We start from the raw sequence: 13,296 nt of genomic DNA on the forward strand, positions 1-13,296 counted from the left end.
CAGCTCCATGAATCAAGAAGGGGGAGTTGAGGTCCCCAGAGGGAAGGGACGTGGCCAGGTCAGAGCCCAGAGTAAGAGGAGCATGAGGATGGGAGCCTTCAATACCTTCCTGGGTTGTCCTCCGCCGTTGCTCTCAGACCTCAGAGTACAAATGAGTGGATTTCTGCCACCTTCTGATGCTTTATAGTCCCAGGGGTATGCGGGACCTCTGGGTGGAGAGGGGCTAGGGGAGATCTCCTAGAGCTAGTTGGGAGATCAACCCTGGGGGTAACCCTATCTCGTATCCCCTCTCCCTTCCAGGCCCAGCCACTTCCCCACCCCTCAGCACAACCACCACAGCCCGGCCCACACCCCTGACCAGCACGGCCTCGCCCGCAGCCACCACCCCACTCCGCCGGGCACCTCTCACCACACACCCCGTGGGTGCCATCAACCAGCTGGGACCTGACCTACCTCTAGCCACTGCCCCGGCCCCCAGCACCCGGCGGCCCCCCGCCCCCAATCTGCACGTGTCCCCAGAACTCTTTTGTGAACCTCGAGAGGTGCGGCGGGTCCAGTGGCCGGCCACCCAGCAGGGCATGCTGGTGGAGAGGCCCTGCCCCAAGGGGACTCGAGGTGAGTGCTGAGCCCAGGTGACCTCTGCTGCAGCTGGCTTGGGGAATGACCACTGCTGGCCTGGCCAGGGAGGGGACAGGGGACATGCCCCAGCTCAGCTTGCATGCGCTTACCCGTCTACCTTCCCTGCCAGAGTGGGCCGTACGCAGGGGTCGTGCTTCATGTCTGCAGCTGTGTCCCCAGGGCACAGTCACAGCTCAGCTAGTGCCCCCGGCCCCACCCCTGTTCCCTCCTGCAAGTCTAAGCAGCTGCCATGCAAAGCCCTGGATGGACCCTGCAGGGAGCCCCTGGGAGGTAACCTGAGTCCTGGCCTCAGACCGAAAGGGACACAGGCCCAGGAGGGGCTGGGGGCAGGACACAGCAGCCAATGCACCAGAGAAGGCAGGGCCGGGACCAGGCTCCAGGGATCCGAGCGAAGGGTCAGAGAGACTTTGCAGGAGGCGTGGTGGGGCTTCCAAGGCAGGCTTGACCGGAAGGCTCCAGCTTTGTGGTAGGCCAAGCTGGAAGAGGAGCCGAGAGGGCGGGTTTAGGGGAAGTGGGTGGCTCATGTCACCTCAGAGTGACACCTCTCTTTGACTGTCTGGCCTGTTTCATGTCCGGTCTTCCGTGTCCCCTCACCTCTCCCCTCACCTGCTCGCCCCCGTCTCCCTGCCATCTCCTTTCTCCCTGCTCTGGCCCGTCTTCCTCTCCCTCCCCATGGTTCCCTCCTCTGTTCCTGTGTGTCTGTCCCTACAGGAATTGCCTCCTTCCAGTGTCTACCAGCCCTGGGGCTCTGGAATCCCCGGGGCCCTGACCTCAGCAACTGCACCTCCCCCTGGGTCAACCAGGTGGCCCAGAAGGTACCAGCAGCCACCCCGCCCCCAGATGGGCACACGTGCTTACCCTGCTGGCCCCGGGTGCCCGGGCACAGCGGGGGCGGTGGAACTCCTGGGGAGACAGGCCAGGGTCCATCCCTAGCCTCCAGAGGGAACAGACAGAGGGGGCGGACCAGGGCAGGCAGAGAGAAGGGGCTGCAGAGAGGGATGAGTGGGGCTGAGCAGGCCGGCTGTGTGGAGAGAGAAGCCCCCTGACGAGGCTGGGGGCCCCCCCTCCTGCCTCCCACAGATCAAGAGTGGGGAGAACGCGGCCAACATTGCCAGCGAGCTGGCCCGCCACACCCGGGGCTCCATCTACGCGGGTGATGTGTCGTCCTCTGTAAAGCTGATGGAGCAACTGCTGGACATTCTGGACGCCCAGCTGCAGGCACTGCGGCCCATTGAGCGCGAGTCGGCTGGCAAGAACTATAACAAGGTGGGCCCAGTGGCAGGGGCTGTGGGGCAGGGGCACCGCCCTGGGAACTTGGGAGGCACCCAGCCTGGCACTGCAGAGCCGGGCAGCCACCCACGGCCAGGAGAGGAGAAGGCAGGACAGAGCCCAGGCCGGCCAGGACTCCTTCCTGGATGGTCCTGGGGGCGTGGGGGCTCCCTTAGGAATGGCTCTTGCTCATGGGCTAGCCCCAGGTCAGTGGCAGAGACAGAAGAGGAATCTCTCTGGTGCCCAGACGTGAGTGTCAGGGTTCGGGGAGAGGGGCTGGGAGACCCGCCCTCACACCACCTCCCTTTTCCCCCAGATGCACAAGCGGGAGAGAACTTGCAAGGACTACATCAAGGTGAGGCCTGGGGGCTTCTGTCTCCTGAATGAGTGGGGCGGGCCCCAGGTGGCACCGTGGGGGATAGAGGTTTGGAGAAGCGGGTACAGACCCAGCTGGAGGGACGGAGGGACTGAGGGACAGGGGGAGTCGCAGTGTTGCCCCGCCACACTTGCAGGCTGTGGTGGAGACGGTGGACAACCTCCTGCGGCCAGAGGCCCTCGAGTCCTGGAAGGACATGAACGCCACCGAGCAGGTGCACACGGCCACCATGCTGCTGGACGTCCTGGAGGAGGGCGCCTTCCTGCTGGCAGACAACGTCAGGGAGCCGGCCCGCTTCTTGGCCGCCAAGCAGAACGTGGGTGAGTGCTGCTGTCACGCTGGGGCAAGTTGGGGTGCAGAACTTGAACGGGGTGGGTCCCTGTTCCTCCTGGACACCCCTGGGCTACCCTGGCCCTCAACCTTGCTCAGGCCTCTGGACTGTGGACAGACCCAACCTTGTGTGCCCTGCCACCCCCTGTCCCCACAGTCCTCGAGGTCACAGTCCTGAACACTGAGGGCCAAGTGCAGGAGCTGGTGTTCCCCCAGGAGTACCCGAGCGAGAACTCAATCCAGCTGTCTGCCAACACCATCAAGCAGAACAGCCGCAACGGTCAGTGTCCGAACCCTGAGCCGGCACCCCAGCTCCTCTCACGGGGAAGTTCTTAACCCTGATCAGGCTGAAGACTCTGATAAGAGGTTGGAGCCCATAGCAACACACAGAGGTGTCCTTCGTTCAAGCTAGTGTAACATTTCAAGGGATTCAGGGGGACCCCACAAAGCCCCACAGAACCTCAGATTGGAGAGGTCACTCTTGTGTGACAGCAGTTGATCCTCAGAGCTTAGGGCAGGTTGTGCCATTTGAGATTAAGGCCTGGAGAGGTTAGGGATTTGCTCAGGGTCCCACAGAAAGTGAGAGGTGGGTGAGGTGTGTCCTGGACCACTACCTTGCCATTGGGAACTGCCTGCAACTGAGCAGCAGTCCCGCGGAAGGGCTCCCAGAGCCCCGCTTGCCTGGGCGGCAGCCTGACTTCAGAGGTCCCAGCGGCCAGTGTACCTGGAGGGCGGCACCGGCCAGGAGCTGACAACACACCTGCTGGGCCTGTCCTACCTAGGAGTGGTCAAGGTTGTCTTCATTCTCTACAACAACCTGGGCCTCTTCCTGTCCACCGAGAACGCCACGGTGAAGCTGGCGGGCGAAGCAGGCTCGGGGGGCCCAGGGGGCGCCTCCCTGGTGGTGAACTCGCAGGTCATCGCGGCGTCCATCAACAAGGAGTCCAGCCGAGTCTTCCTCATGGACCCTGTCATCTTCACTGTGGCCCACCTGGAGGTGAGCTGAGATGCCCCGTCCTTCCTTGAGTGTCCCAGCACCCTCCGCTTTCCCAGGCTGCAGCTCCATACCCCCTACAGTGTGTTCGCTCACCCCGAGAGCAAGTTACAACCCCTCCCTGGAGAAGCAGCCCCCCGGCCCCCACCTTAGCAGCTCGGGCCATCTGTCCCCAGAGATCTCAGGCTGTGACCTGGAGCCGGAAGCCCCAGCCGTGTCTCTCCTGCTTGTTCCCATGGTGGGGTGTGAGGGCTAGGGCTGGACTCCCAGCTCTGACCCCCCCCGGCCCCCACCCCACAACAGGCCAAGAACCACTTCAACGCTAACTGCTCCTTCTGGAACTACTCAGAGCGCTCCATGCTGGGCTACTGGTCAACCCAGGGCTGCCGCTTGGTGGAGTCCAACAAGACCCATACCACATGTGCCTGCAGCCACCTCACCAACTTTGCCGTGCTCATGGCGCACCGTGAGATTGTAAGCTGGCTGGCGCCCCGCTCCTCCTGGCGGGCCTGCTTGCTGGCCCAGCCTTGCATGGCCTCAGAGAGCACTGCTTGGGTGGTGCCAGGGAAGGCCACCTTCATGGGCATGGGGGGCCCGAGTCTTGCCCAGGGCAGGGGGCCACATGTCTGGCTCTCCCTAGTCCAAGTTCCACCTTCTCCCAAGGCCCGCTGGAGAGGCAAGTTGGTGTCAACCTTTGTCATCTCGCCACAAGCCTGCCAGAGAATGGGAAGTGAGCATGCCACCTGTAGAGGGTTGGGGGCCTGGCTAGTTGACCGGGGTGGGGCAGAAGGCCAGGTAGGTGGCAGAAGGCCCAGTGGGCTGCAGCTCGTGGCCCCCGGCCTGGTCCGTGTGTGCAAGGCCGGAGGTGCTCAGCATGCACCCTGCTCCTCCCCCAGTACCAGGGCCGCATCAATGAGCTGCTGCTGTCGGTCATCACTTGGGTGGGCATCGTCATCTCCCTGGTCTGCCTGGCCATCTGCATCTCCACCTTCTGCTTCCTGCGGGGACTGCAGACCGACCGGAACACCATCCACAAGAATCTCTGCATCAACCTCTTCCTGGCGGAGCTGCTGTTCCTCGTTGGGATAGACAAGACTCAGTATGAGGTAGGCGGGACTCTGGGGCAGGAGCGGAAGGGGCGGCGGGGAGGAGAGGTGATGCTCACTGGCCGGTCGGCGGCCAGGGCAGCCCCTCACCTGTGTTGCCTCCCCACCCCTGCCCCCAGATCGCCTGCCCCATCTTCGCGGGCCTGCTGCACTACTTCTTCCTGGCTGCCTTCTCCTGGTTGTGCCTGGAGGGTGTGCACCTCTACCTGCTGCTGGTGGAGGTGTTTGAGAGCGAGTACTCCCGCACCAAGTACTACTACCTGGGCGGGTACTGCTTCCCTGCCCTGGTGGTGGGCATCGCGGCCGCCATCGACTACCGCAGCTACGGCACCGAGAAGGCGTGAGTGCCCCCTCCACCCAGTCTCTCCTCCTCGCTGGTTCCCTGCTCAGCAGCCTCCCTGGGGCCAGCACCCTCAGGGCACAGGCCTCCCTTCTCCTGAGCTCTGGGGCCCCAGCCATTAGAGTCCCTGGGCCCTGGGAGCCAGAGGGAGGGAAGGGCGCACCGCCCCCCCGCTCCCCGCCCGCCTCACTTCTCCCCCCCCACCCCCACCCCTCCCTTCCCGGCTCTGCTTCCGTCACAGCTGTTGGCTCCGAGTGGACAATTACTTCATCTGGAGCTTCATTGGGCCCGTCTCCTTTGTCATTGTGGTGAGTTGGAAGGCAGTATCCCCAGCGTTGAGTCTGTCCTTCATCCAGACCAGCTGACCCCCAGACCCCCATTCTCCCCAAGCCCTTGAAAACTGAGCAGCCAACTGAGGCTAAAAGAGCAGCTTGCATCTGTAAAGTTCCAGCACTGAGGCCTGTCTGTCTAGGAGCTGTGGTGTGAGCTCCCGCTGTGTCAGGCCCTGGGCCCTGTCCCCCCCAGCCCCGAGAGCCACATTAACAGTTGCCCCAGTTGTCAGGCACCGAGGGGCAGGAAATGGCAACCCACTGCAGGATTCTTTCTTGGGAAAGCCCATGGACAGAGGAGCCTGGGGGGTGTAGTCCATGGGGTCGCAAAAAAGTTGGACATCACGGAGCACACACAGCAGCAGAGGGGACCCTGAAGCAGGGGGTGGGAGCTGAGATGTGGTCAGGAGCCGCTGCTCGGAGGCAGAGGGACTGCGGGCCAGCCCTCCCCTTGCCCGCCTCCAGGTGAACCTGGTGTTCCTCATGGTGACTCTGCACAAGATGGTCCGGAGCTCGTCCGTGCTCAAGCCTGACTCCAGTCGCCTCGACAACATTAAGTGAGCACCCCTCCCCGCGCCCCTGCCCTGGCACCTCTGAGCTGGGCCCAGCCTCTCCTAGGCTTTCCTGAAAGGTGGTGTTCTCACCTCTGGTGTTGCTTTTTAAGGACAAAGGTGGTGTTTTACTATGTTCTTTATGTATCTGTTTAATGAGTATTAGAAAACATGGCATTAGTACAACCGGCACATCATTGCATAGGGTGAGACTGAGCTCACAAAGCAAGTCCAGGGAGTCCCCTGGAGGTCCAGTGGTCAGGATTCGGTGCTTTCACTGCCAAGGGTGTGGGTTCAGTCCCTGGCTGGGGAACTAAAGATCCCACAAGTCGTTCAAGGTGGCTGAAAAAAATACTCGAGTCCGTTTCAGGGTAACTTAAAGACAAATAGGCAACAGAAGATAGATTAAAGGTTTGGAAGTGTGGCCAAGAGGATGAAGGATGCAGGAGAATGACCGGCTATTCAGAGAACCCTGACCCTCCCCCCAACCTCCACGTGCCCCCCAGGCCTAGCTGGGCTGATGAGGGTCGCTGGGCAGGCCCGCTTACGCCAGGGCAGTGTCCAGGCTTGCTGGAATAGGAACACGCAGCAGGGCATGGCGGGGCTCTGACGTCCTGTCTCCTCCCCACCCCCCCAGATCTTGGGCCCTGGGGGCCATTGCGCTGCTCTTCCTGCTGGGCCTCACGTGGGCTTTCGGCCTCCTCTTCATCAACAAGGAATCGGTGGTCATGGCCTATCTCTTCACCACCTTCAATGCCTTCCAGGGGGTCTTCATCTTCGTCTTTCACTGCGCCTTACAGAAGAAGGTGAGTTCCAGGGAAGGGGGCCAGGGGCCTGCCTTCTGCAGCGGGACCTGTGTCTGCCTGGAGGGAAGCACAGGCTCAGGCAGGTTCTAGCCGGGGGTGAGGAGGGTTCTGGAAGAGAGCAAGATACAGGAGCCCAGAGGAGTGAGAAAGCAAGACAGATGTGGAGAGTCAGGAGAGCTCAGGGCAGGGACTTAGCTTGGGGTGTGTATTAAGCGTGTGGAGGTGTGCCTGGGTGCCACCCAGACAGAACATTTCCTACTTTAACAGTCGCAGGGTAAACCGTGAGTTTTGTGGTGACAGGAAGTTTCCTTTTTAAATAAAGGGTGTTAAAGTCTGAATCTTTAAAGAGGTAACAGAAGCAGAGGAATGTGGAGAAGAGCATACAGGCTGTAGACTCAAGACGGAAGCCAAGGGAACGGGGCCAAGGAGTGTTAGACTTCATCTTGAAGGAGTGGGGAGCCCCAGTCAGGCCGTTGTTGATCTCGGAGGACAGTGAGGTGGGTGAGGCTACACGGAGAGTGAAGAAGGCAGGGATCACTGGTCTTGGCTGCAAGGTCAGCTGTGTTCCCGCTCTGATGAAAGGTCCTCACTGGACACACAGCGACAGTGACAAGCTTACAGAGCTCCCCTGCCGGCCCACAGGGTCCAGCCTGGGCTCCCCCTTTCCTTCCCTTTCCTCCAGCCTTGCTGTCTTGTTCCCTCAGACACTCAGACGTGGACCTTCCTCAGGGCTTGTCCCCTGCCCCTCCCCAGATATCTGCGGGGCCCACTGCCTTGTTTCTTTCAGGTCTTTGCCAAAATGTCTCCTTAGTGAGTCCCCCCGCTCCCCCATCTGTTGGACATCACCACCCCCACCCCTGCCGCCAAGCACTTGCCTAACCCCCAGCCATGGTTCTCTGGGCAGACATCCTACATAATGCACTGATGTTGTAGATGTGTTCAGTCTCTATCTGCTGGAAGATACCAGCTCTGAAAAGTAGGGCTTTGTTTCTGATTTGCATCTGTCCTCGGGGCCTAAACCACACTTGGCATATAGAAGACGCTCCTTGAAGATGTGCTGAGCGAATGAACAGAGGAGGACTTAATGGTGAAGGTGGAGAAAGGAGGATGGGCCTGAGTGAGGAGAGAGCCTGCTAGGCTGACCGCTGGGGGCAGGAGGAGATGGCGGGGTTTCTGATGCCCACCGGGAGCCTGGTCTCAGGGCTGCCAAGGCTGGGGCACCTACTGCCAACTGCCTGTTGTCCTCGCCCCCGCCCCCACAGGTGCATAAGGAGTACAGCAAGTGCCTGCGTCACTCCTACTGCTGCATCCGCTCCCCGCCCGGGGGCGCGCACGGCTCACTCAAGACCTCAGCGATGCGGAGCAACACCCGCTACTACACAGGGACCCAGGTGCGCAGGCAGGGCCGGCGCCCCGGGGCTGAGGGCCGCCCGAGGGGGTAGGGCGGTTCTCCCCCCGGGTCCCTGGTGGTGCCCATCAGGCCCAGGGAGGGCGGGCGGCCCGAGGGCCCCTCACGTCTGGGTTACGTCCTCAGAGCCGAATCCGGAGGATGTGGAACGACACCGTGAGGAAGCAGACAGAATCCTCCTTCATGGCAGGCGACATCAACAGCACCCCTACCCTGAACCGAGGTGAGGGGGCACTGCTGAGCCCCACCTGCGCTCCCTTTGAGGTTCTCCCAGCTGCCTCGTGACCTCTTCCCTCCTGGGCAGGTACCATGGGGAACCATCTGCTGACCAACCCTGTTCTGCAGCCCCGTGGGGGCACCAGCCCCTACAACACCCTCATTGCCGAGTCGGTGGGCTTCAACCCCTCCTCGCCCCCAGTCTTCAACTCCCCAGGTGAGCGCACGCTGGTGCCGGGAGAGGGTGTCAGGTCTGGGGGTGGGGAGGGTCTCGACGGGGGTCACCCTGTGCCTCCTGAGCTGGACAGAGCCTAGACCCAGCGCTCTGAGCCTGCTCTCATCTCCTCTCTCTTCCCTCCTGGCTGGCACCTGCAGGGAGCTACCGGGAACCCAGTAAGTGTGACCGTTTCCTGGTGACGTTTCCAAGGGTGGGAGGGGAATGCGACAGTGGCCCCCTCTGGTGACCCCATCTTAGAAGAACTGGGTGCCCCCCTACACACAGACAGGAGTCTCTGGCTTGGCAGCTGGCTGGATGATGTTGCATTAGGTGGGGAGTGAAGGTGATGGAGATCATGGGAAAGGGGCCTGGCCACCCAGGCTCATACTGCTGTCTCCAAGCCCCCAGGTGGGAGGGGACCCTGGGGAAATCGGTTCCCACATCCACCCCCCACTCACCTTCTGCTTAGCTGGTATCTCCACTGCCGGTGAGGGAGAGAGGGAATAGAAGACCCCAGACCCCAGGGACGGGGTGAGCCCAGGGGAAGGCAGACAGCCACCTCCCACGCGGCCCACATCCCGTCCACTGCCCAGGTCCCCTCCTGAGCTGCTCCCTCCTGCCTGCAGAGCACCCCTTGGGAGGCCGGGAAGCCTGCGGCATGGACACGCTGCCCCTCAACGGCAATTTCAACAACAGCTACTCCTTGCGAAGCGGGGATTTCCCTCCGGGGGACGGGGCCCCTGAGCCCCCTCGAGGCCGGAACCTGGCCGACGCCGCTGCCTTCGAGAAGATGATCATCTCGGAGCTGGTGCATAACAACCTGCGGGGGGGCAGCGGCGGGGCCAAGGGCCCCCCACCACCGGAGCCACCTGTGCCGCCAGTGCCGGGGGGCGGCGGGGAGGAAGAGGCCGGCGGGCCCGGGGGCGCTGACCGGGCCGAGATCGAACTTCTCTACAAGGCCCTGGAGGAGCCACTGCTGCTGCCCCGGGCCCAGTCGGTGCTGTACCAGAGCGATCTGGACGAGTCGGAGAGCTGCACGGCGGAGGACGGAGCCACCAGCCGGCCCCTCTCCTCGCCTCCAGGCCGGGACTCCCTCTACGCCAGCGGGGCCAACCTGCGGGACTCGCCCTCCTACCCGGACAGCAGCCCCGAGGGGCCCAGCGAGGCCCTGCCCCCACCCCCACCCGCACCCCCCGGCCCCCCCGAAATCTACTACACCTCGCGCCCGCCGGCCCTGGTGGCCCGGAATCCCCTGCAGGGCTACTACCAGGTGCGGCGGCCCAGCCACGAGGGCTACCTGGCGGCCCCGGGCCTTGAGGGACCAGGGCCCGACGGGGACGGGCAGATGCAACTGGTTACCAGTCTCTGAGGGACCTCACGGACCGGGGGCTGGTGGCCCGGGCCAGGGAGGGGCCCCTGGGTGGGGCTCTGGTGGGAGCGGGAGACAGATGGGGACAGTGGCCGATGGGCCACTCTCTCCAGGCGCCCCTTGGCCGTGGGCCCTCCAGGCCCCGTGGGGGCTCCGCTGTGGGGCCCGAGGTGCAGGGTTCACAGACAGGGTTTCCCACCAGCCATGTGCACCAGCTCAATTCGGGGGAAGTGCAGTGAGGAGCCAAGAGGTCCCCAGGGGAGTGAGGAAGGAGACATTGGAAGGGTGTAGCCCACCCTTGACTTCCCCCGCCCCCCTACCCTTCCTGCTCCCTGGAGGGAAATGAGGGTTCTGCTTGCCCTGGGCCAAAGGCCCTGCTGGATGAAGCCTGGCAGCTGCTCCTCTCTTTGCAGCCGGAAGTGCTGCCAGCTGCACCCAGATGGAGCAGTGGGCGCAGGACAGATGGACAGGTTCCTCTGCACTCCAGTTCCCTGCTCCTCCTCAGAGACTGGGGCCTCTGGCCTGGGAGAGAGCCCTCAGGGGGAGAAAGCCCCAGGGCAAGAGGAACGGGCGGTTGTGGCTGGTGGTTGACAGGTGGAACTTTCTCTGAAGCTCCTTCTCTCTGCTCTTCGTCCCCGCTTTCCCGGCAAGCCTGCCCCCTCAGCCCTCCCTGAGTGCACCCAATGACCCCCTCCCTTGGGGCGACTCCTGATGAAGCACAACTCCCCGCAGGGCCCCCAGCCCACAGGGGTGGCCATATTTGAGCAGTTCCCAGTCCTGTGGGCTCGGCTATCTGGGGAGCAGATTTTGGGTCTGGAGCTCCCTGGGGAGTGGGTCCTGGGCTTGGATCTTTCCCTAGGGGGCCCTCTTACCCCCCCCCCCCCTTCCTCCTCCTCCTCTTCCCCCATTGCTGTAAATATTTCAATGAAATGGAAAAGAAAAAAAAAAAGACAAAAAAAGAAAGAAAGAAAGAAAATCTCATCACTTGAAGCCACCGGGAGCCTGCGGCCCGGCCAGCCCGGGATTTCTCCGGAGCAGAGCTGCGCTGCTGGGCCCTGGCAGCCAGGACTTCTCCATGTACGTGTGCATCCCCCAGCCGGGGTGGGCGGGCCACCAGAGCAGCTTTTTACAATCCAGAGACAAACAATCTAGAAGCAACATCAAAACAAAGAACCCGTTCCCTTCCCCTGGCACCTGGTTCTGTCGCCTCTCCCCCTTCCGCCTCTCCCTGGCATCAGTCAGCCCTCCTGGGGCGTGTACCTCACTGCCTGCCCCAGGGCTCGGCCTGTCTCCCCCGCCCATCCCCGTGGCCCGGGGAGGCACCCTCACGCCCAAAGATGCTTCTGCCGAGATGGCTGCGCTGTCCCTTTTGAGTTCCTGCTTCTTGTATATTGCTTCTGGGACTCTGGGCCTGGGAAGAAGGGGCTGATTTCCTGCCTAGAGAAGTTGACAGGGGAAGGAAAATGAGGGCAGCAGTGTTTGCTAGGGGCGGGTAGGACTGAGAAGGAAGGACTGGGAGTGGTGAGGTGGTCGTCTCTCACGGGGTGGGGAAGCCGAAGCTGAGAGATTGCCTTGCCTGCCCCCACCCTCCCGTAGGAGAGGCAAGCCAGGTACTGGGGCCCGGCTGGGGTGTCTCCTGAGGACCTCTCCCTGCCCCCTCTCCAGTCTGTCTCCCTGGCCTTCCCAGCAACCCCCCCCCCACCTCTTTGGGGGTAGCATAGTCCCATTGCCATAGCCCAGCCCTGTCATTGCCATTTCCCCAGGGGTAGCCCTCCACCTTTGCTCTGACCCCTCATCTCTTTTGTCCCTCTTTTCTCACAAGTGCCATGAGTTTTCAGACATCTTTGGGTCTCAGCCTGCTGCTGCCATGAACTTCTTTGGGTTCAGGGGGAGGGACTCTAGGGAGGAACTGGGGAAAAGGGGTGGAGGGGTGGCTGGAGGGACCCTTTTTGCTGCTAGAAAGCCCCTCCCTTCTCCTGAGGAGCTGGGGCTGGCTGGCCCCCATCAGTTAGGGGAGAAGGGGCCAGACCAAAGAAGGTGGTCTGTCCCATGCCGGGGCACAGGTGTGGGGAGAAGGTAAGGCTGGGTTCCATCTGTTTGCTGGGAGGGTTGACCCCTTTCACCAGACTATGGGCAGGTCTGAACGGGGAGGGGAAGGATGGGAACGGTCTTGCCCCGGTGGCTACGTGAGGAAGGTATGGGGCCGCTCCACGGCTTTCCTTGACTTCATTAGGCCAGAACTCTCTGGGGACTAGAGAACTCCTGGGAGACAAGGGTAGGTGGAAGGGTGGGCCTGGCCCAAGCATCGGCCAGGTTAGAGAGTCAGACTGCCTCTGGCACCAGCAGAGAGGTCTGGAAGAAGTGGGGGGGTTGGGGGGAGAGGTCCCAGGGGACTGGAGGCAAGCAAGGTGTCCCGCTTCCTCTCCCCTGCCCAGTCCTCCGTTTATCTCTCCAGACTCTGACAATCAAGGGGAGAGAGGGTGCAGCGGGTCCCGGGGTTCCCATTCCAGCCAGAACCCCCAAGGTGGGTTCCCAGGCCTCAGAGCTGTGTGGCAGGGCACTCTGGTTGGTAGGTCCGGACACACTACAGCCCAGCACGAGGCTACCCTGAGCGCCCAGGTGTCCCCCCACCCCTGCCAGACCTGGTGCCTTGATGCCCCCACCCCAGCTGGGACAGTATAGAGGAGGAAGGGTCTTGGTTTCCTCTCCTACTCCCTTCCTTGGGCTCCTGAATTCATTTGCTTTGAAATCTTGTTAATTATTTTTCTCCGGGTTTGGTGTTTGGGTTTTTTTTTTGGGGGGGGGGGGGCGGGTTTGGTTTTCTTTGCCTTCCTTTCTCTCAGTGTCTCCACCTCTTCCCCTGTGTCTTTCTCACTGTCTCCGTGTTCCTCTTCTCTCACCCTCAGTTTCTCTCTGTCCATTCGGGCCCCCTCCCCTCTTCTCCTATGACCCCAGTCCCTCCTGGTCTCCTTTTCGATATGCCAAACCAATTTTGGGTCGAGTGCATTTAACGAGAACAAAACAAAAGGCTCATAACAAGAACGTTTCAGAAAAAAACAAAAAGTTAAAAAAAAATTGTTGAGTCAAAAATCAATAAAGAAATTAAGATTTCTTGGAATGACAAGAGTGGCATGATTCATTGCGGTGGGCCGGGGGGGGGGGGGGGGGTTGGGGGTGTGGTGAGAGGCGCTGGAGCGGCTCTTCACAGCATCCCTGAGGCTGTGACAGAGAGGAGCCTGCACTGCTGTTCAGAACCCGTGGCAGAGGCCCAGGGAGTCAGAGCCGTCCGCGTTCCCAGCACTTGGTAGGCTCAAGGGCCTAGCTGGGCAATTCAGGTGCAATTTCT

At 61.9% G+C, this 13,296-nt stretch overlaps 1 protein-coding gene across 3 annotated transcripts in view; it reads left to right on the forward strand.

Annotated features, from left to right (window-relative positions):
* Positions 1-13,068, forward strand: part of ADGRL1 (adhesion G protein-coupled receptor L1) — a 49,814-nt gene extending 36,746 nt beyond the window's left edge. For all 3 annotated transcript variants that reach the window (XM_043911227.1, XM_043911228.1, XM_043911229.1), the window contains 18 exons: positions 301-615; positions 1,351-1,454; positions 1,720-1,905; positions 2,225-2,263; positions 2,421-2,604; positions 2,772-2,894; positions 3,397-3,611; positions 3,912-4,082; positions 4,505-4,714; positions 4,834-5,054; positions 5,296-5,362; positions 5,849-5,940; positions 6,572-6,740; positions 8,003-8,131; positions 8,275-8,371; positions 8,453-8,581; positions 8,740-8,757; positions 9,208-13,068. In XM_043911227.1, coding sequence (XP_043767162.1) covers positions 301-615; positions 1,351-1,454; positions 1,720-1,905; positions 2,225-2,263; positions 2,421-2,604; positions 2,772-2,894; positions 3,397-3,611; positions 3,912-4,082; positions 4,505-4,714; positions 4,834-5,054; positions 5,296-5,362; positions 5,849-5,940; positions 6,572-6,740; positions 8,003-8,131; positions 8,275-8,371; positions 8,453-8,581; positions 8,740-8,757; positions 9,208-9,950 — 3,212 coding nt within the window. In that variant the 3' untranslated portion in view covers positions 9,951-13,068. The remainder of the gene's footprint in view (positions 1-300; positions 616-1,350; positions 1,455-1,719; positions 1,906-2,224; positions 2,264-2,420; positions 2,605-2,771; positions 2,895-3,396; positions 3,612-3,911; positions 4,083-4,504; positions 4,715-4,833; positions 5,055-5,295; positions 5,363-5,848; positions 5,941-6,571; positions 6,741-8,002; positions 8,132-8,274; positions 8,372-8,452; positions 8,582-8,739; positions 8,758-9,207) is intronic.
* Positions 13,069-13,296: the final 228 nt, after the last annotated feature.

Source organism: Cervus elaphus, chromosome 9 (genome assembly GCF_910594005.1).
Source record: "Cervus elaphus chromosome 9, mCerEla1.1, whole genome shotgun sequence".
NCBI lineage: Eukaryota > Metazoa > Chordata > Mammalia > Artiodactyla > Cervidae > Cervus > Cervus elaphus.